We start from the raw sequence: 21,718 nt of genomic DNA, 5'->3' as shown, positions 1-21,718 counted from the left end.
TCCAGCGAGGAAAAGGAAAAGGAGACGCTGGGAAACAAGGATGCTTATTACTGGATGACTCTTATGTACTCCTACATATACCAAACAAGCTAACGTACATCAAGTAGTAGTAGTAGCAGCAGCAGCAATACAACAATACATAGCTAAGGACCCAAGCGTCGCACATTTGCTCCCCTCACCCAGAGTGCAGACTGCTCTCGTCCCGCCAGCCCACCTCAGCTCAACGCCTCGAATTTCTTCGGAGCAAGCAAGCCGGGTATGGCTCTTTGCTCCCCTCTCTCCTTCTGCTGCATTCTTTTTTCTTCTTTTTTTTTCCCTTTTTGTTTTTCGCTTCTTCCCTTTCTAGTTTTTGCCTTCAACCGTCTTTTTCTTTATCTTTTTGTTATCATTATTACTGTTTTCTTTTCTTTTACATCTTCTTATTAGGAAAGCATAAACTCCTTATCTGAAACAAGGCTTTAGAATGTCGCTGTTGTTCCTCTCAAGTGGTGGCCTTTTGTTTCCCCTTTTCTTTTTTCCGCGCATGATTCCTCGAACCCATCTGCTCTAATACTCGTCCCAAAGACATCTTCTTTACACCCCTCCAATTTTAATATGGATGGTCCGCATCAGAAGTAGGGATGGCCTGCAAGACATTAGAAATTCGCTAGCTTTTGCTCCAGTCTTGGGATTCAAATTTTGCATTCTTTTTTTTTTTAAACAGCTTTCTACTGTTCGATGTTGCCTGTTTCATTTCATGTACATTAACCATCCTAGCTGAATCTTGTGTTCATTTTTATTGGTTTATACTTTAAACCACAATTCGGTGTTTCCTTGTCACGATTTACCTCTGAAATATTGGCTTCCACTGTTTCGTTCTTTCTTGTGCACTCAAACCTCTCTAACTTTGTGATTCTCATTCCAAGTGCTCTTGTATCCAGGTAAATTAACTGCGCGGCCAGGAGGAGTCAACATGGGACTGCATCAAAAGTCTACCAGAACAACGGTAATGCACATTGAGCACACCAATTTTTTTTTTTTTTCAAAAGATTAAAGTTTCCTCCTTTTTTCCTTCTCCTCTTAAATATTATGTTATTTTGGACCTCTAGGGAACAAAGGATTGTCTGGGGGTACTTCCAGATGGAATTCTGTCCAAAATCATCTCGAGGCTTACGCTAAAAGAGGCAGTAAGGACTAGTATCTTGTCGAAAAGTTGGAGAGCCATTTGGACTAGTCACCCCTGCCTATTGTTTGATTCGGCCAACATACTCGGGAACAAAATTCACTCCAAAAGTATGTCCTGCTGTTTTGGTGAACCTGACAGGCAGTTGCAAAGGCTTCACTTTGTGGAAAAGGTTGATCACCTTATGCATCAGCGTCGAAGAGGTCTGAGGATAGACTCTTTAGCCATACACTTCCACTTAGGTAAAGAGTTCGCTTCTCACATCAGTGAGTGGATTGAATGCGCATTTGCTAAGGGAGCTGAGATCATTGACCTTGATCTGTCCGAATCATGTAGTTTTAAAGTAGATAACGTGCCCCTAGCTGAATTCGAACGTTATACATTTTCCTGCTCGCTTCTTGCATCCCCTAATGTTAGATGTGCTCTAAAGCATCTCCGACTGACCTGCTGTAATTTTGATTCTGTTCCCACTCCTGGCAGCCTGGCCTCTCTGACCACCGCTGAACTACGGGACGTTAATATCAGTGATCAGCAACTAGAGAATTTCTTGTTGACCTGTTTACGTCTTGAAAATTTGAGTTTGCTTGCCTGCACCAACCTTGTCAAACTTAAATTCTCCTGTCCAAAATTTCGTCTTAAGATTCTAAGCATACAGAATTGCCCTAGATTAGACAGCATTGAACTTGGTCCGGAGAGTCTTACCACATTTGAATATACCGGTGAATTAGCCACTTTTTCCTTCAAATATGCCCCAAGGTTAACAGATATGTATCTGAGTTTCACGGGTCATAACAGACAAGATGGTGTGAGCTCTGCACTCTCGAGGTTTGCTTGTGATATACCTCACTTGCGGACTTTAAATCTGGTCTCAGTACTGGGCATGAAGGTAAAATAATTATTCAAAGAGCAGTTCCAAGTTTTGATATATCACCTTTCCGTGTGTTTAATTTGCTGCATTATTTAAGGATTTTAGCTATGTTTTCGGATGTCAATTTGTATTTACTGTGTTTTCTTTCTATCACAGACACCAGAGCTGCCAGACAAGGTGCTAAACTTTACTAATGTCCAGGAGCTAATCCTTACTGTTTTTCCTTTCCACGATGAAGACAAATTTGATTGGATTATTTATGTGCTGAAGACCTTCACTTCGTTGCGCAGTCTCCAACTCAATGTAAGCATATTTGCTTGCCTTTCCCGTTGAATTGCTTCTCGCTCTTGTTTGTTCTTTCATTTGTTTCATTCCTGCTCCTTGCTGTTAGATGTTTTGTTTTACACAGACTTGACTTGCCGATTGGCATTTATCAGAGAGTGTCTATTTGTGCCACAGATATAGCAAGACTGTGTAAAATCCTGGGGAGACGAGTACTTTGACTGCCTTTGCGATTTCTGTTTCATTCTTCATCTGTTGAGAAGGTGTTTTTCCCCTTAATGATTCTTTCTTTTTGTTTCTTTCAGTTGTTTTCTCCAAGCTACATCAGAAAATCAAATATTTCACCAAGGCAGCTTCCTGAATGCACTCATAGGCACCTGACTAAGTTGGAAATAAATGGATTCTATGGTAGTCCGCATGAAATTGAGCTGCTGGAATACCTGCTTGACAATTTGGTTGAACTTGGAGTGCTCTTCATTAACTCATGCCGCAAGATATACAAGAGATTCAACCGGTGGGATTCCGAAGTAGCAAGTAATTCCCACAAAATTAGGCCTGAGGTTGTGGAATGGATTCATGATAACGTATCTCCAACCATACAGCTGCACGTATTGTGACATTGGGTCGTCCTCTAAGCTATAGCTGAAATTTATATTCTAGTATGACAAAGTTTGCCCATTATCCTAGAAAAGCGATAGTTTATCTTGGGGGAGTGGTAGTTAATTAGATGTGGAGTCGTTGTAGGGGAACAAGTTGTTAATTATCTTTCTGAAGAAGGATATATCTGATGATACATTAAGTGACACATTTTGTTTATGCCAGCCTATCTCCAATGTTATATAAATAAAAAGGGTTAATCACATTTTATCCTCTTAAAGAATACTCCATTTCTCAGTTTACTCCCTAATCTTTAATTTTGCTCACTTAATTCTCTTTAGGATAAAATTGCCTTGGCATTATTTTGACTTTTCATTTACCTTGTTTTCCTTTCTTTAATTTTTTTCTCTCTTTCTTCTTTATTTAATTCTTCCTCTTTCCCACAAAAATCTTCACCTGAATGATTGAAATTAAAAAAGAGGAATTGCAGATATCTATCTTCTCCTTAAATGATTAAAAAAATATTCAAATCACTTTTCTAAAATATAATTTTTTTAGCCTTTCAATTCTTTTTATTTTGGGTTTTCCTCTTTCCTTTCTAGTTTCTCATTTTATTTCCAAGAAAATTATGGGCAAGAAAATATAATTGTGACCTGATTAATAATCATCAATTGAAATTTGTGACATGCGGCATCACACAAAAAATCAAAATTAGTTTTTGATGCTTTTTAAACCTTCACCCAGAAATATGCAATTACAAACTCAAAACAAAAATTTTCGTCGAAATGGAATTTCTATTGGGAGGATGAAAGAGAGAAGAAAGAGAAAAAGAAATAAAAGAAAGGAAAATAATTTTATCTTATGATATTTTCTTGAGAATAAAATGAGAAACTAGAAAGGAAAGAGGAAAATCCAAAATTAAAAGAATTGAAAAGCTAAAAAAATTGTATTTTAGGAAAGTGATTTGAATATTTTTTTTAATCATTTAAGGAGAAGATAGATATCTGCAATTCCTCTTTATTAATTTCAATCATTAAGGTGAAGATTTTTGTGGGAAAGAGGAAGAATTAAATAAAGAAGAAAGAGAGAAAAAAATTAAAGAAAGGAAAACAAGGTAAATGAAAAGTCAAAATAATGCCAAGGCAATTTTATCCTAAAGGGAATTAAGTGAGCAAAATTAAAGATTAGGGAGTAAACTGAGAAATGGAGTATTCTTTAAGAGGATAAAATGTGATTAACCCAAACTAAAATTTTGAAGGAAACAAACAAGAGGGTAAAGACTACTCAATAAATGAAGGTCCTACTCACGCTTTCAGTTTCAACCCATCTGGATAATTCCATCGATTACAAGCGAAAATAGTAGTTACAAGAGTATTTTGGGTGTATATGTACTTATTTTATAGAGGTTATTGTTTTAATAAGAACGTCTCTGTCCATGATTAACTTATTAGTGACTCTTTTGTGGTCAATCATTTATTCAAAAAACTTCACAAGAAGGATAAAAAATCCCCTCGTTTTTCCTTCGACTGATTAAATTTAGTGTGTCTATCAATTTCATCATAGCGACTTGTCTTATACTTTATAAATCGCTTCAGCACTAAAACAGAAACGATCGATCATCTTATTATAAATGCATAATCCAAACCCTCATTACATATAGCTTTCTCTATGTATACATCAGTTCTTTTACGATGATAAATTACTGCAATCCTAAATAGCCTTTGGTCTATTTTTTAGGTATGTAAAAATTTTTATAGGTTTCGTGTTAAAAAAAAAAAGAGCTTTTAGGCATAGTTATTAAGTCCGGCCCCGCCCGACAGTTCAACCGGTCAACCCGGTGAACCGGTCATTAAACCGGACCGGGGTCCTAATAAGATCTTTTCTGCATTGAACCCGTTGACTTTTCAACGGACCGGCAGTTGAACCGGTTAACTTGATTGAACCGGCCGATTTTACGAGGAATCCGGTCTACGGAAAAATTTTGTAAACATTGCTAGATTGGAGATTCGAACACGTGACCTGACCTCATGCAAAGAAGTAGACTACCATTACTGCCAGACCAACCAACCATTTATTAGTTATTTTGTTCTTATACTATATATTAGAGTCTTATTCTTATTTTATTTCTCCAAAACAAAATTTATTTGGAATCTTTTAATAACATTTTTATTATTCCCTGAACTCTATAAATTATGAAATTGACTTAAAAATAACATATTACACAAATCATTTTAAAGGCAAATATTATTCTTAATAAACTTTTGCACTTAAAATTCATAAATAAACTAGATAATTACACTTAGATAAAATTATATACTTGAAATTTGGTGGATTACTAATTAAATTTAAGTTGTTAATTCTTAGAAAAATTAATGAATCTATAATAAATTAAACTAACTGAATAGTTATTATGGCATAAAAAATTATAAAACATAATATTTAAATATATGTAGTGATCCACCGGTTGGATCACTCACCAACCGATTGAACCAGTAACCCGTTGATCCACCTCTTTCACCGGTTCCTCTCCGGGCCGGGTTTAATAACTATGCTTTTAGGTGACATGCGGATTCATTAGTTCCATAATCAATTAGGTAGGATGTGATTGGAACCTACCTTTCGTATTCGCATGTAACTCCAGTATGGTTCTGGATAAAGAACGATGCACGGTGGACATAGTATGCCTACATGGCATCCTACGTGCCATTCCCCTAAACTTGGTATCCTACGTGGTTACGGGATGCTTTATGATGAACAACCGTTGGATGTGGCTGTAGATGATCGAACCACCTAGATCGCCCGCAGGCGCATGTCAGGACGGGGAAAGCACGTGAGAAATGACGACAGTCACGAGTGCGGATGTGTAGAGCAGACGTCATGTGCCACATCGGATGGGTAGCCTGAGATTCGACTGAAATAAACCACGTGCCGAAGCACCGTCTTAAGAAACAGATTCCTCTTCGTTTCCGTTTCTTTTCTTCGTTTTGAGTCTACATGTCGGCATTCCTAACTGGAGGCTCGAGCACAGAGAAGATAGAGGGATAGATAGATTAGATTCGCCATATATTACACTGGTACAAGGAAAAGTCTTCCTTTTTTGGCTTGGTTGATAAATTTCCCGAGTAGAAGTTTTAGGGTAATATCAGACGGAAAAAGGAAAGAAAGGATAAACTACTATATCAATTCATAGAGATGAAGGCGATCGGCGTCATCTCCCGCTCAGTCCCTTCCTTTTCAGGTGCTGCTGGAATAGATGGCTACGGCCACTCCCGCAAAGCTGCTGAATCTTTTTCTTCTTCTTCTTCTTCATTTACTGGTATTGGTTTAGGATTGAGGAGGGTCTGTCGTAAAACGAGGAAGTTTGTTGGGCTTTCCGGGCACGAGTTTCGTCGGAGCGATCACTTGGACTATTACTCCTCAGGAGGAGGGAATATCACGTGTGGCGGTGGGTGTGGGGGAAAGAAAGAGAAGGACATGAACAAGAATGAAAAGGAGCACAAAGCAACGAAGAAGATGATGAAGAAGAGGTTGAAGATGCTGGAGGGCCTGTCCAGGGACTTGTCCATGTTCTCTTCTGGTGGGATGAATTTTGGTTTAGCTGATAATACTTTATTTGATGAAGTCAAAGCCAATACGATCGCTGTAAGTCCGGTCACAGCTTTTGCTTGTATTCTCTGTTAGTTAAGCATGCTGTTGCATCGGTTTTTTTACCCCTTTTTTTCTTGCCGCCCCCTTCTTTTTATTTCTTTAATCACAAGCAAGCTTTTTCTTCAGTTGAGTTTAGTTCCACCCCCATCCGGCCATCTCCCCCCCCCCCCTCTCTCTCTTTTCCTGAATCTTCTTTTATGTTGTTTGTTTCTATTGTGCCTAACGAAAAAGCGAGCGAGTGAAGCTTTTCCTTTTCCCCGTTTCTTCAAGTAAGTGGAAATGCTTCTCTTGTCTTGTCTTTCGCTGATGGGTTTCTTGTTCGGGACTTCAATATTGACTTTTTCTTAGGCTTCTTCGGTCACAGTTGACAGAAAGCCGAAACGCATAACTATTGAACGCTTTCTTCTCACTTTCTCAGTATGCTTTCCTGAAACTCATGTTGTCATCAAACTGAAACTGCAGGAGGCGGCTGAGGTATTGCAGGGTCAAATCAAACAGCTAATAGCGAAGGATACGGAATTGAAGATGACAAGGAAAGGTGAGAAAATGAGGGCACAAATGCAAACTATGCCGGAATATGGACTTTCTTCGAGCTCAATGTCGTCAACCTCTTCAGATTCTAGTGACAATGAATGTGGGCAGGTAGTTGACATGAAAGAAGAAAATTTTCTAAAACCAGTTATTGAGCATGAATCAGTAGCCCTTCCTGGCCTTTTGGCGGAGGAAAAGGTCGTGACCAATTCCCAAACACCAATTTTAGATGTTCTGTCCGTCATTCAGAGCTCAGAAACTCAAGAACGAACCTCAACCATGGGTGCATGTGTCGAGATTGGAAGTTCAGGGAGTTCAGATCAAGGATACTGCTTTGGAAGCGGTAGCTTCTTTAGAGATTATGTGGATAATGTAAGTTCCATTGATGAGTGCCTAGCTGCAGGAGTATCACCCAAGAAAATCGAGGTTTGTATGGGTGGTAAATGCAAGAAATCGGGTGCTGCAGCGCTTCTGGGGGAACTTCAAAGGCTAGTTGGCATTGAAGGAGCTGTCTCCGGATGCAAGTGCATGGGCAAATGTAGAGATGGTCCTAATGTGAGGATTCTCAAGGGTCCTGAGAGTGTTACTAACCCCTTGTGTATTGGTGTGGGCTTGGAGGATGTGGATTTGATCGTGTCCAATTTCTTTGGAGACAGTTCTGAACGTAGCCTCCCTGCAACATCATAGATTGTTACCGTAAGTAGGATGGGATGGCTGGCTGACGCCAGGTCTCGCTAGCATTGTGTAGATGCAACTGCTTTGGTTGGCAACGGGGTAAATATCTCTCCGTTTTCCATTATCACAAGGCAATTTCACATTTGCCCTTTTTTCCACACAGTTATAGATTATTAGGGGAAATATTTTGCATTACCTAAATTCTAGAGTCATAGCTCAATGCTTTGCATGTCTGAGTATTGGCTCATAGGGCAGATGAGTTGGTAAAACATGGAGGTCCACGAATTGAAAATGAAGAGAAATGCCTGAGAAAATACGCCGTGTTCGTGAACTGGCCTCGAGCTCAATATTTTCAACCTTATCTTTCAGAATCAAGTTACGTTAAGTGCAAAGAGGTGGTTAATGACATGAAAGCAGAAAATTTTGTAAGTCAGTTGTTGAGCTTGAAAAGTTAGCCTTTCTTGAACTTTTGGTGTAAGAAAAGGTAGTGATGAACTCCAAGCACCTATTTCAGAAGCTCTGTCCATCATTCAGAGCTTATCAACTCGAGAATAAACCTCAACTATAGCTGCATGTATTGAGAATGGAATGTCAGGGGGTCTAGGTGAAGGAGACTGCTTTGGGACTGGTAGCTTCTTTAGAGATTACGTGGACAGTGACATCAAGGGCTCAGTTGCAGGAGCATCACCCGAGAAAATCAAAGCTTGTTTTTTTGGGTGGTGACTGCAAGAATCTAGTGCTGCAACTCTTTTGGGGGAACTTCAGAATGCAAGTGCATGGGCAAATGTAGAGATGTTCTTAATGTGACGATTCTCAATTGTCCTGCTGAGGCTGCTAATAATCCCTCGGGCATTGGTGTAGGTCTGAGGATGAGGATTTGATCATGGCCAATTTCGTTAGAGAGAGTTCTGAATTTAGCCTCCCTGCAACATCTTAGGTTGTTATGCTAATGTCACTTCTCACCGATATTGTGCATATGTAACTATTTTGGTTGGCAATGTGGCGAACAGTTCTCCGTTGTACATTATCACAAGGCAATTTTACAGTTGTACATTCATGGAAGACAAAAATTTTGCATTACCAAAATTCTAAAATCAAAGCTTGTTTTTATACACGCCCCTGTATGAACTGAAAAAAGCAAACATCATTACTGTCTTGGGCCAACAGTTTGTAGTCAAAATCCTCAATGCTTTGCATGTTTGAATATTGGCACGTGGTCAGATGAGTTGGTGCAACGCTTCATGAAGTAATCTAGGGTTCTCTGCTTTGCCGGGCTACTGTTTTGCTGATTAACGGATACTTCCAAGGAATTCTCATGGCCATCGAGCATCTGGAGAATAATAAATTTCAGATTTAGTTCACATAATAAATAGGTCCCAACCATGCATGGCCATCATGCGCGAAAGGCTTGTGAAGAAAAAGCTTCTTCGCTGTTGTGTACTTGGATATACTACAGAATATTGGGAAAGAGAAGATGACCTGTCCGAGATTTTCCAATTTGCTCTGCACAACATCCCTACACAAGTATGAAATTAGGGAAGTCTCAGCTGTGAAACACACAACAATTTCAACCCCCCTCCCAAAAAAAAAGAGATTGCACTGATAATAGCAAATAAATGCATGTTACCATATTATATCATCGACTGTGTCATTTGCCAGCAGATAGTATATGTTGACTGATGATACCTAAGCACAAAAACGAAGCCAGTCAAACACAAACAAGAAATTCCAGTCAAAAATTGGTTTTACAAACATGAACATTTTTCTCAGAAATCTTATAGTAAACCATGATAGCAGCATGCAGCATCTATGCCCTGTAGTGATTTTGTGGCTTTTATGGAGAGACAGTTATACGAGGGCTTCTGAAAAATTAAAAACCCATGTGCTAATTTAAAAGCACAATTATATACCTATTTTGTTTTTCTTTTTGCTTTCCTCTTTTTTTTTCCCCTTTTTCTTATTTTGAGAATCCATTCCAGCTTCTAAAGATATTTCATTGAACTTGTTGCGCGGTTTTAGGACCTGATCTTCGATGACTATCTATCATGACTGGTTAAATTATAGAAGAAAGAAGAAACTCATATCTATTCTATGTATAACCATGCATAAATCATCCATTAGATGAACACATTACTTTTATTACATTAAGGCTAAAAGAATCTTAATATATTGTTCCAAAGGGACATCCATCAGAGAATAATTCCTCCTAGATATTTCTTTAGCTCCATAAAGGTAAAAATTGAAAAGCAAAGCCAACAAAACATGTCAAAGCAACCATGCTAAGGGAATGCAAAATCAACAAATAGGCTTCTGAGAAAAGGCTCCAATACATGCAAAAATAAAGTGTGCGGAATGGTGTCAAGAGTAAGATACGGACAGAATGACTTGTATAAAATAAAACAACGTGCAGGATTCTCAGTGGCTGGTGAAAATTATCAGTACAGTTGAAAAAGCGAATATTTCAACCACAAAAATGATATAAATGACAGTGATTACCTGACCAATCCTATGTGCTCGATCTTCTGCCTGAATCAGGTCACCTGGTGTCCAAGACAATTCTGCAAAGATTACCGTGCTTGCTGCTGTTAAGGTTAATCCAAATCCACCAGCTTTAATAGACAGCTGTACCAATAAAACATTACGACATGACAATGCAAAATCACATGAGAAAATAACTGTGGTCAAGGATGAAGAAAATACAGAAAAAGTGCAATACCACAGCAGCCTTTATACTGCTTTTCTCCTGAAAGTCTGTAACTAAAGCTTGCCTTGATGCAGCTGGGGTACCACCATCAATACGAATACACCCAACTTTTTTCTTCTGCAAACATGATAGTGAATCCTAGATTGTAGAGATCTTAACGAATCTTACATAAACTCAAAGGCCTTACAAGCAGGTATTGATGTATTGAGCAGATCATTGGTTGGTGATGTGCAAAAATTAGGAACTTGCAGCCAGCCTGTACATTTAGAACTTAACAATGTAAGTGAACAGCATTAAAATGGAAGGTTAGTTCAAACAAAGAAAACAGCAATCACTATTGGTAAGAGTTCAACCATGTAGATAACATCCACCGCAACTAAATGCAATCTAGAAGACAGCGCAACTTGGAAACCTTTGTTTTTATTACACCTCATTTACATTCAACACCACCTCTCAAACCCCAACCACCTCAATCACCCTCCCCCTCACAGACAAAAAAAACCCAAGCCAAAGTAGCCTGGAAACATCAACATCCATTTCTTCCCCAATCATACAATTAGAAACTTCCATCATGGTGCAATTTTTATCAACTTGTTTGACATGCATACTAATAGCTCCATCCTCTGACCACAAAATCATACACAGATTACATATAAGGGAAAAAAATCAATTTACTGATGGCTGTCTTTAACTAGTGGCAAATAATTGACGTAAGAAAATGTCCAGATACCTCTATCATAGTTCCCAAATAATCCAGAACAGCTGGAATCTTGGCTTCGGCTGAATCAGTATATATCTGAATTTTAAAGTGGTATTATTAGCAAAATGTCATACTGAAGTCAAGTAGAACACATCAAACTGTTAGAAAGAGCAGAAAGCACAAAATCATGGCTCAAATGGATGAATTACAGAGGTCGGAGAAAGTATTAAGTTGCTAGGAAACACAAGTTTACAATAAAGTTTTTATGAACAGTTAATGATCACTTAGGTCCTGTTCTCAACGGTTTATTCATGAGCAGCTTTTTTGAAATTTTAAAAATACTCCCTCTATCCCAATTTTAGTTCATTTTTGGGAGTTTTTCTATTTTTTATTTTTTATGCACAGTAAAAAGAATGGGGCGAAATGAGTCTTGCTTTCCTACTATCTCATGTTCACTGGCGGACTTAATATTAACAATTGCACATCATTATGAATTTTGGGCCAATTTCTCATCCAATAGTTGATGAAATGTTCCTGCAAGAGAAGTTGATGATTTGTGAAACAAACATGAGAAGTACATGTCATAGGCAGCGGTGGACTGTTTGAGTCTTCTAAAGATTTTAATGGCAGAAATATTGTGAGCCCACCAACCTCAAATTTCAAAGTGAAATGGTAGATAGCAATTAGAAATTACTGAAAAAACGGTTGCGCATTACAGCAAATCTCTACAAGTAAACTCAAACATACAATTTTTTCTTTAGAGGAAGGAACTACCCTTGTTGTAACCCTAAGGACACCATTTGTAAACTATAGCTAACGCTCATTGTAATTCTAAAACGACTAATGCTATTGGAATAAGCCTTTTATCACACGCACACCGAGATTTTAAACCTGTAAAAAGAAAATCATGATATTTTGTCACACATCTATCTTTTAATCAATTTGATCTCCCTATCAGAAGTAAATAGAAAGATGACATTGATTAATAAGTAAGTATCATCCTACTAGTAAAGGTTATTTTACAAATAACCCTCCCAAGAATCTAGACCTTTTTCACATCAAATTAATTTTCAGTAATACTTTCTCAGTGAAGAGAAATTCATTTCCAACATCTCTATTGAATAGCGTAACATAAAGTTGTATGTCAGTATTCAACTTACGATCCATAGAAGGTAATATTAATAATGTCCTAGTAGACAAATAAAAGGGGTAATGAGTATAAGATATGCAGCACTGGTAAGCAATAGTAGATATGATTTGAATGCAGAAAACACAGTGGTTTTACTTTTTTAAGATGAGGCCAAGTCTATTAACAATCTATTCAGTGAGAGAAAAAAAAAGTGGTCTAGTCAGTGAAAGTGTCACATTAGGTTTCTTCCAAAATGCCAACTGTATACCGTTATCAAAATCTTGCTATGCCATAAAGTTTTTGCCTAGCGGAGTGTATAATTGTCATTTTGAAAGAAATTTGCTACGCCATAAAGTTTTTGTGACGATATCATTTACCCTAAAGTGTTCACCAGATTCACCCTAAACCTAAAACGTGTGACAAAAAAGGCCATATACAGTTAGTTTAGCCCTTATAATAACCCCACAGTTTAAGAGGGCAAAATGCTATTGACTGTAATTAAAGCAAAAAAACTCGGAAACAAATGTTGAGCAGTTTTAATTAGGTCTTTGCTGATAGCAGTGTTTCCAAATCAAATCCAATGCGAGGAATAAGTACAGTGTAGTATAAATTCACATCTCGTAGTGAAACCTGAAAAATGACAGCTATGCTTTTTTTTTCTTTCTGTTTTCAGTAGAAATGTATAACTTTCAATGACATTTTTGGCCCGTGACAATTTGGATTAAATGTACCCTTTTCCTTTGCTTTCTAGCTTATCTGCCTTTCAGTCAGGACCCAAATTTGCCCCACAGGCATTAAAGAATAAATGAAATTCTTAATTGAACTTTAGCTCCGAAAATCTCAGAAAAAGAGTGTAGAAGTAGAAGTTCAGGAGGAAGCAAAGATAAAAGAGAAGTAAGAAGCTATAGAAATTCCAAATAGATTTCCCAAGACTTAACCACCTAAAGTAGATTTACAAGCAAGCACTGCTCGCAACATCCAAAGCTAAACATCATTTCATTCCACCACTATCCAAAGCTATTAGCACAATAACCATGCCAGGGCAGAAAACTAACTAAAATAGATTGAACTGGACAGTAAAACAGCAAGCAAGTTCACATGTACATAATTTTCTTAATTCTCCAGTGCTCCAATTCTTATCTATGCATTTTGCATCAGTCAAATGATCATAGACAAAAAAAATTAGCAATTTAAAGTTATTTACCTATTCTTTCTGTTGCTCCAAGCCTTAACTGATTCCAGGTAATAGCATTTATTAAGTTTTACTTCTAAAAACAGACAGAAAAAGTTCTTAGCTAAGTTGCTAATGTGTGTTTCTGATTATGCACATCAACTTTTTGTCAAAGGTGTTAACAGAGAAGAAAGTTGACTGTAAGATAATCAAGCAGTAGAATATTAATAAAAGAGAAAAAGCACACCACAAAAGCTGAACCTCCAGGACTGCATACCTTATTAATGAGATTCTTCTCAGCATATTTAAGTGACTCAGCTTCCTCTTTGGAGTGACTGGACCTAATTTTGGATTTAATTATCTCCAACTATAGAATAGCATCAAGTTAGAAGTATTCTTTCTTTGACCATTAGGAATTAAGGGCAGCTATCATAATAAACCTTGAAGAGCAAATATGAATAAGCTTGCACAAGAAGCAGTTACTTTTCAGTATATTAGGAATGAACTATTCACATTTTGGGATGAGGAAGCAAGTGGAGCATAACTTTGAGGCTAGGCCTGCAATTTGTAAATGACAGAAGAAACAGAAAGGAGGTCTGATCCATACTGTGCACATTCAGTAGACAAGGAACAGAAAGAACAGTGAACTCAGAAACGTACTGCCCCCCCCAAACTAAAGAAAGGAACAAAAAAGAATGAAAAGTCAAGGAATGTGGGGATCACTTCTGGTAGACAATCAAGGGCCAAGAGCAACATCCCGGGTCCCAAATCACTGAAATGTTGATGTAACAAGAGAAGCCCGAAAGTCAAATTTGAAAAGAAAGGAGTCCAAACGTCAAATTTGCGAAAAAGAGAGGCCTATTTTAATAGAACATTCATACAATCGGAAGCTTGGATCACCTCACAAAATAAGGCATTAACATGTCTCATTTCCTTCTCCCCTAAATCCAAGAACACCTGGAGCCAAAAGAAAAAAGGGAAACACTATTAACAATAGCGGATGAGTACTACATCAGGAAACAAATTAAAAGATGGAAATTCCAAGGAAGCTCAGCGGTGCCATCAGTTGAAACTAAATTAATGCTTATAATATCCTGGAGAGGAAAGTGAAACCAAATACCCTACAACATCCATCACAACATACTTATTCTTGCATTGAAATGTATGACACAAGCTCTTTAAAAGGGTCAATAGAAATTTCTAACTCAAGAAAAGACCAAACAGAACAACTTATACCTGTTGTCGGCGCTTTACAGGTAGCTCCGAAAGGACATCCTTTTTAAGTCTGCGAATCATCACTGTTGCTTTCATCAAATTGTGCAGCTCTTCATGATTGCTTGCTCCCTGATAGACTCCAAATGTGCCCTAGAATATCATGAGTACAATTATCGATTTGAGTAATGAAAGCCGTGGACAATATAAATTTAACAAACACCAGTCACATATCTAACTTACACCCTTGCAGTACCGATTGCCATATTCATGGACATTCTTATATACACCAGGATACAAGGCTTCCAGCTGTCAAATACAGTTTTAGGAACTCCAAAAAAATAAAATAAAAAAAGAGACAGCAAAGCAAAAAAAAAAAAGAAAAGAAAAAAGATTTCAACTGCAAAGAGAAACAAAAGTTACCTTTTATGAGAGTTACCTGTTTAAATAATTCAATCGGTCGTGACAAAGCAGGCGTTCCACTGAGCAGCATCACATATTGAGCTTTCTACAAATAATCAATATCTGTGTGAGCGAGATAGAAAGATAGAAACGGAGATGTTTTCTACAGCATTAGTTAGTACGAAAATTCCTATTGAAAAAAACTTTTAATGTGAACGACATCTTTCAATTATTGTCTATTCTTTTCCATCTTTTCCTAAGATGCAGGGTCCTATGACATAGCCACAACTGCCATTTCATCTAACCTGCCTAATCCTTCTTTGGGTCTTTGGGGCCCGCCCGGAGGGGAGAGAGAGTGAGAGAGAGAGAGAGAGAGAGAAAGAGAGAGACCTGCAATATGGGAACTGTAGCATTTGTCCTTTTTGCTTGGCCATTTTTTAAGAAATGTGATTCATCTGCAATAACTACCTGTACAAACAAATCATTTATTGATTAAAAGAAAAGAAATACTAGCCATTTTTATGTAAAGAAAAGGAACATTATTTGTTACACAGTCTGCAAAAAAATGTATAAGCAGAGATTAATATGAGCTTAAGATTGCTGATACTTTAGGATATATGTTGTTAAAACAACATAAGAATAAAAAAGGGGGTTCAAACCAACTAATGGAATTTAAGCTAAACCCAGCAATGTTGTTGTTTGCAGATGATAATTCTTAGTTTCGATAATATTTACATAGAAGACACGCAACTAAGAGGATGAAAATACTTACTTACCAAGTTAAATAAACATTCTGACCAATTAGCACCTTACTGCCAGGGAATATGCTTTTTGCACCATCTTAGTTTCAACTAAAGAGTAACCATTGGTTTTGTCACTCTTTTTCCCCCCTATATTGGTAGTCAAATTTAGGAAGACAATATTTTGACATAAACAAAGAATCAATGACAAGCTCCATTCCATTACAGACACCCTACACTAATTCTTCATATGCTCTCACTCTTCCCTTATCAGATTTTATCTATAAATGCACTTGTTGGCACAAATAGACCAACAATCAAGATATCACAATGAATTCAATGCAGTGCGTTTTTCACAGATTTAGGTGGTAAAGCAAGTATTAGGGTCAGACGATGATCTGACTACTGAATCATTCATTCAAGATATTCAGGCGAGAAAAGGGCGTTGATCATTTCCTTGTCAGAGTTTGATTCAAAGATTCAAGTATTTCCACAAAGCAGAAAGAGTCAAGCATCTTAAAGATTCTTCAGGTTGTAAACTGTATTCAAGGCTGGAGTTGATCAATGCAACTTTACTATAATCATCAAATGTACTGCAATATGATCCTTCACTGTAAAACTGTGACACCAACTGGTTAGGCAATTCATCTAAGGCCACAAACCAGAGGGCCTTCTTTTTTTCTGTCCTCACTCTTCAGCTGCTTGAAGCTGTCAGATTTTTTGGTCAGTAATTTGGAACATTGAGATTGATGAAAACTGAATTATGGTCAAGAGGCCATGGAAACCATTATCATACTAATACTATGGAGTTCAACTTTGATACAGCAAAGGTGGTGGATGAAACGGCACCACATGCAGTGGTTTGAGGCTCTTGGTAGGCAGAACTACTGCCAGGGTTTCTTGAAGGACAAAGGAGGAGAATAAGAAAAAGAAGAAACGAAGAGAAAAAGAAAAAAGTTAAAGAATAAATTAAAGGCAAAGTGGATATTTATTTTGAAACCGTTCCTTTCTTGTTTTGACTATCAAATTTAACAAGAAGTCTCATGTTTAATTGTTGATGTACATGCTTTGTTCTAAGGTACTAATGCAGTCATGATTCGAACCCATTTAATCTAATGAGGCGGCAACGTGTACATGTTTAACCAAGAAGGTACTAACAGAAGAGAGCTTTACCCTTAGGCAAGCAAAATATCATTTACATAAAAAAATTCCTGCACAAAAGTACTGCAATTGGAAACAAAGAAGAATTATGAAATGCTAAAGGGGATGCTTGAATCTCAAGAAAAAGCTATCATGTGGAAAGATTCCTCTTTTATCAAAATAGAGCTTCAAATAATCAAGTATACTAACCTTAAATTCTGAAGCCATCAGGACATCCTGAAACTTAGGGACAATGTCATAGGATATGATGTTAAAAACACCATCAAGTTGGATAGTCCTCTTGGTGTTTGATGCCAGTATATTAAATCCACCCCTGTTTGACCCACCACATTGAGATAAAACCACCTATTGATGAACATCTACATCAGTAATAGATTTGTCATGAATATCAACATCAGTGAGACAGTTCAAGAAATTTTGAAATTGAAAAGTTCATCAACCAAACTTATCCAGTAGCAAATGGAATTAGAAAACTTCGAAGAAATCTTTGAACAGAATGGTCTTCTTGTAACTGATCTGTACAGACTACATTTCTTGAAATAAAAAAAGACTAACAAGATAAAGCATCAAATTATCAGGATATCTAGGAAAAACTGCCTAGGACTATGTTTTTGCCACAGCTTCCATAACCTATTCAACTGTTCAGACTTCAAAGTACAGTTTTGGTGGAAATCTAGAGTATTTAGATGCAGGCAACCGGGTATCCAAAGTTATGTTTCAGCTATCACATATTTTCTTTTGACCTTTATGTTGATACAATTGTCTAATTTCAGAATTTCTACAACAACATGTGGTGCTGCATATGTACTGAATTGTTTTATTATCTGGAAAGCAACAAAAAGAAAAATAGGAATCACACCAGCACAGTTATCATATGCACCTTTATTATGAACCTGAATTTTGAGGCAATAAGATCATTAATCTTGATGTTACTTACAATTGGATTAATATTTACTCGAAAAAAAAAAGACCAGCACAAGCACATTTTTTGGCTTGTATACGGATAAAAGAGCATACTTAACTTACAAGTATATCTGACGAAGGTACATTCAGCCAATCTTGAATCATCTACAGTGGAACATCAGAAAGGTGAATACTGAACACGATAGGTAACATAAATTCAGCAAATGAATAAACTTACAGAAGCCCAATGAAGCCTCAGCGATGATGGAGTGAGAACTAGAACTGGCCATGCTTCACGAATACATGAGACAACAGCAATAGCCTAAATAAATAGAAGAAGAAATGGCCATGCTTCAGCCAAAGTGTTAGAGCATATACAACTGGCGAATAGGTGGTGAAACCATGAGAGAATTTGCCAGTAGTGAGATTAACGGGCCATCATAAGCGCCTAAATAAATAAAAGAGCCAACATCTGAAAAACTGTGTCCAATATGCACATCTTAAAAGATAATGTCTTGTATTAAGAGCTCAAGTATGATAATCCAGCAACAAGATTGGAGGTTTTTGGTTAAGTACATCACTCTTTACCTGGAGAGTCTTCCCAAGCCCCATCTCATCAGCTAGGAGGGCACGCCCTCCATGTTGGAGCACAAATCTGCAGAAAAATGTAAGACTAGTATTTGGAAATGAAAGAAGAGTGCAGCTAGTGATGAAATGCAATCCAATTATTCACCGTGTAATAATAGAAACATTGGGTTTGTTTGGATAGGAGTTTATTTGAGATAATTACTGTAGCATTTTTGTGATGTGATGTATGTGAGATAAAAAGGTGATTGGAATTTGTGAAGTAGATTTTTTTATCTAAAATTATCTCAATCCAAACAAACCCATTGACAACCATGTTCGATATACCTAACACCATCGCGCTGGAAAGGCAGAAGCCTCGATTCGATACTTGCAGGAATGAGGTGATAGCGAGCTGGTGAAACAAAGAGAAAGGCATTTGTCTCAGCCAATTTACAGGACAATATTGAGAAAAATGGACCAACAGTCAAGACTGGAATAGTTGGAAGAAAGATAATGTAATCAAAGTTCCAGAAGAAGACAAAATCGATTATTATCTTTAAGAAGAATCACAGGAGCTATTTTGTCTTGGTCATTAAGAAACACAAAGGAAAGGAGTCAAGGTCTTTTATCCCAAACTTACTGTGGAAGCTGACAGCTGAAGTGCAGAATCAAATTTACCTTGAAGATCTGGAACTGCAGATGCAGCAGCAATAGCTCGCCGTACTAAAGGATCTAAATTCTCGACCTACGTGCCAGCAAACAACATCAACACAATAAAGATAAGAATAATGATGTTAGAATCCCCAGAATGAACTAGTATCTAGCTTGATCTCTTTCTTTATCCTAAGCAGGGCTGCTTGACTAGTTTCATGGTCATAGAATTACTAATTCCCATGTTAATCTGTTCAGTTGTGAGCAATGAAATTGCCAAAAAATCAGAAACATGTGATACTACAACTGCTCGAAAAAGTCTCCAACAAATGATTTAGAGGTCGTTACCTCCAGTTTGGCGTCAGATATATCACTAAGAACTTTTTCCACTGTAATCAATGAAGACATGGGAAATATCCACAATCTGCACAATCAATTGGAATCATAAAGCTGCAGCAGTTAAGAAAGACATGGTACAGAAAACAAAAATAAAATGAAAAAAAGCAGAAAAGGAAAAGGAAACAAACACAATCCCTTATTTGCACATTTAATTTCCGTAAGTCGGGAGTAGAAAGATCTTAATTATTTCTTCTTGCAATTCATGCATACATAAGTAAATGCGTAAGAGGGAAGCAGGACAACACACCTTTCTTTCACATTCCAACTGGCCTTTTGGATCTTACGGAATGCTGCCACAATTAACTGGCACAACATGAAGACTAATGCATAAGGACAAAGAAAAACAGTAGAAGTCAGTTAAAATTTCCAAATAATTAGATTTGACTACCGGATCATATGGGAATTTTGCAGCAACATTTCCACTAGCATGTAGGAATAACCTGACCGAGAGTTTAGGAGGCTGTTGCTTTGAGTAGTCATCTTCGTGATTTGTTTTCAAGGAGAAACCACAATGAGCAAGAAAGTTTAGTGGTTATGCAGACTGAAGAAGTAGAACTTACCTACCTGCTTGATGGAAAATGCCAAGAAAGTTACCAGTTACGTCACAAGCACTGGACGAAGGAGATATCATAGATGCAGGAGGTGAAGGATCAATCCGCTATGCACAGCAGAAAATAAGTTACAGATTAATAATACTCCTTGAGGACGCATTAGGATCTCATAATTAAGCAAAAAAGGAATACGAAAGGTAATGTAAAGGAGAAAATAATTTCCATCAAATTTTTGCCCAAACCAAATGCAAGATTAACTAAAATATTCTCAATGGTAACATCAAGAGGATAACATGTTCTATATTTCTTTCTTTTAGAGGGCATCCACACAAAATCTGCACTTGGCTCTAGCGGTTGAAATTACATTAAGAGTTGATACAGAATTCTGGACTCTCGAACAGTTTGGTGATGGGATCCACATGTCTATGGCTTTCTGGGGAGAGTGATGATTGCAAAACCACTTTGGTCGGGAGATTCATGCAAATAGAAAAGAGAAAAAATGGAAGAATTTATGATCTCAAGAAAAAAAAAACCACAAACCTCAAAATTTCATAATCTCCCAACAAAAGAAATTTAAAGACAGAAACAGCTAATCAAGTAAGCCCTGTAAAAGCCTAATTTTACCCCCATCAAATATTTGTATATCTGTCAAATGTGCATAACGAGTATATCTTTTGTACCATCATTTTCAATCTCAGACAACAGAGAGAAATGACCATTTTCCTTCCTAATTCTTACTAGTGCGAAAGAAAAAGTTTTAATCTTTTGTCTGCTCTTCTCTTCATTTTTCTCCTAATTTAGAGTAATCTCTTCTTTGTATTAAATTCCACGAAGGATAGAGTAGATATAACCTTGGACCAAATGCGAAGAAGCTTTTAACATTCCAAGACGTACAAACAGCCAACAGACTTTGCATAGCAAAACCAGGAGCCTAAAGTACTTGAAACAAAAATGTGAATGCTGAATACCCACAAATGGCAATAAGGAAAAATAATCCGAGCAGACAATGCTCTGGGAGAAAAGTAAACCTAACCATAAGCAATAAAATTATCAGTAGTAGTAAATATTAACCTTCTGGGTGGGACGGGGGTCGATCGGAGACCTCCCCAGTGGAGCAGCTGGTTGAGGCTTGGAATGTAAATTCTGTTGGGGCCCATAACCATGAAAAGAAAACCCGGAGTCCAAAGATGTAGCACCACTAGTCACACTTGTGGAAGTAGCAGGAGAAGAAGAGGAGGACTTGCGTTCTGCAATTTGCTTGAGAGCGTCTCTTTCCAGAGAATCCAATTCCTCCGCGCTCAAATCCCAGTCGTCCGTATCCATTCGGTTTACGTCCTTGGGATTACAATTCCACAGTTTCAAAAGTAAATTTTGCGCCTTACTCGGGCAGGTGGGGAAAAATGCACTTTTCATCCTCAAAGTTTGGACTGTTGACCAATTTCATCCTCAAAGTTTCACCAAAACACATTTCATCCTCAAAGTTATGTAATTTTGGCCAATTAAAGACAAATGACGGGAAATAGAGAAATTGGCGTTAGACCCAACTGAAAACCCAACAAAAAATGGGTTAAACCGAATGGAGCCTTTTTTTGACGGAACAAAAATTATTGCAACGGATGAAAACCAACATTCTTCTCCTTCTTCCCTCTGCCTTTTCGCAACCCC

At 37.4% G+C, this 21,718-nt stretch overlaps 3 protein-coding genes across 12 annotated transcripts; 2 read left to right on the top strand and 1 right to left on the bottom strand.

The window, feature by feature from the left end:
- The first annotated feature begins 65 nt into the window (after positions 1-65).
- LOC113766817 (F-box/LRR-repeat protein At3g26922-like) lies at positions 66-3,167 on the top strand. Of its 3 annotated transcripts, none has more exons than XR_003467797.1 (5): positions 66-256; positions 921-985; positions 1,089-2,048; positions 2,187-2,524; positions 2,618-2,705. XR_003467797.1 is itself a non-coding variant. In XM_027310970.1 (5 exons), the coding sequence occupies exons 2-5, from the start codon at positions 953-955 to the stop codon at positions 2,927-2,929; spliced, it is 1,452 nt and encodes a 483-aa protein (XP_027166771.1). In that variant the 5' UTR covers positions 66-256; positions 921-952; the 3' UTR covers positions 2,930-3,167. The 3 variants fall into 3 exon arrangements, 2 of the variants coding, with proteins under 2 accessions (XP_027166771.1, XP_027166772.1); XM_027310970.1 differs by having other exon boundaries at positions 2,187-2,333; positions 2,618-3,167; XM_027310971.1 differs by lacking the exon at positions 66-256 and adding an exon at positions 430-738 and having other exon boundaries at positions 2,187-2,333; positions 2,618-3,167.
- Positions 3,168-5,879: 2,712 nt separating this feature from the next.
- LOC113765125 (diacylglycerol O-acyltransferase 3, cytosolic) lies at positions 5,880-8,840 on the top strand. The gene is made up of 2 exons (XM_027309197.1): positions 5,880-6,551; positions 7,020-8,840. Exons 1-2 carry the CDS (start codon positions 6,102-6,104, stop codon positions 7,773-7,775), a joined length of 1,206 nt encoding a protein of 401 aa, XP_027164998.1. The 5' UTR covers positions 5,880-6,101; the 3' UTR covers positions 7,776-8,840.
- Positions 8,781-21,437, bottom strand: LOC113765124 (SWI/SNF-related matrix-associated actin-dependent regulator of chromatin subfamily A-like protein 1). Of its 8 annotated transcripts, none has more exons than XM_027309187.1 (24): positions 21,125-21,437; positions 20,067-20,160; positions 19,891-19,982; positions 19,750-19,805; positions 19,452-19,527; positions 19,131-19,197; positions 18,798-18,864; positions 18,474-18,540; positions 18,124-18,207; positions 18,009-18,050; positions 17,172-17,327; positions 15,472-15,549; positions 15,119-15,187; positions 14,923-14,988; positions 14,704-14,832; positions 14,368-14,424; positions 13,745-13,834; positions 11,198-11,263; positions 10,655-10,723; positions 10,480-10,584; positions 10,260-10,385; positions 9,391-9,449; positions 9,243-9,279; positions 8,781-9,093 (listed from the first exon to the last, which is right to left on the bottom strand). In XM_027309187.1, the coding sequence occupies exons 1-24, from the start codon at positions 21,374-21,376 to the stop codon at positions 8,947-8,949; spliced, it is 2,151 nt and encodes a 716-aa protein (XP_027164988.1). In that variant the 5' UTR covers positions 21,377-21,437; the 3' UTR covers positions 8,781-8,946. The 8 variants fall into 8 exon arrangements, with proteins under 8 accessions (XP_027164988.1, XP_027164992.1, XP_027164993.1 ...); XM_027309191.1 differs by having other exon boundaries at positions 10,480-10,581; XM_027309192.1 differs by having other exon boundaries at positions 20,097-20,160.
- Between the last annotated feature and the right edge of the window lie 281 nt (positions 21,438-21,718).

This window comes from Coffea eugenioides, chromosome 3 (genome assembly GCF_003713205.1).
Source record: "Coffea eugenioides isolate CCC68of chromosome 3, Ceug_1.0, whole genome shotgun sequence".
NCBI classification, from domain to species: Eukaryota; Viridiplantae; Streptophyta; class Magnoliopsida; order Gentianales; family Rubiaceae; genus Coffea; species Coffea eugenioides.
The sequence above is the reverse complement of the archived record's forward strand: the minus strand, read 5'-3'. Positions and strand labels throughout refer to the sequence as shown.

Coding starts and splice junctions, on each gene's coding strand:
- LOC113765125 (XM_027309197.1), top strand. CDS start 6,102: ATGAAGGCGATCGGCGTCATCTCCCGCTCAGTCCCTTCCTTTTCAGGT. Junction 6,552..7,019: donor TCAAAGCCAATACGATCGCT/GTAAGTCCGGTC, acceptor CTGAAACTGCAG/GAGGCGGCTGAGGTATTGCA.
- LOC113766817 (XM_027310970.1), top strand. CDS start 953: ATGGGACTGCATCAAAAGTCTACCAGAACAACG. Junction 2,049..2,186: donor TCTCAGTACTGGGCATGAAG/GTAAAATAATTA, acceptor TTTCTATCACAG/ACACCAGAGCTGCCAGACAA. Junction 2,334..2,617: donor TGCGCAGTCTCCAACTCAAT/GTAAGCATATTT, acceptor TGTTTCTTTCAG/TTGTTTTCTCCAAGCTACAT.
- LOC113765124 (XM_027309187.1), bottom strand. CDS start 21,376: ATGGATACGGACGACTGGGATTTGAGCGCGGAGGAATTGGATTCTCTG. Junction 18,208..18,473: donor GGCTTGGGAAGACTCTCCAG/GTAAAGAGTGAT, acceptor CTATTTATTTAG/GCTATTGCTGTTGTCTCATG. Junction 18,051..18,123: donor TGAGGCTTCATTGGGCTTCT/GTAAGTTTATTC, acceptor GTTCCACTGTAG/ATGATTCAAGATTGGCTGAA.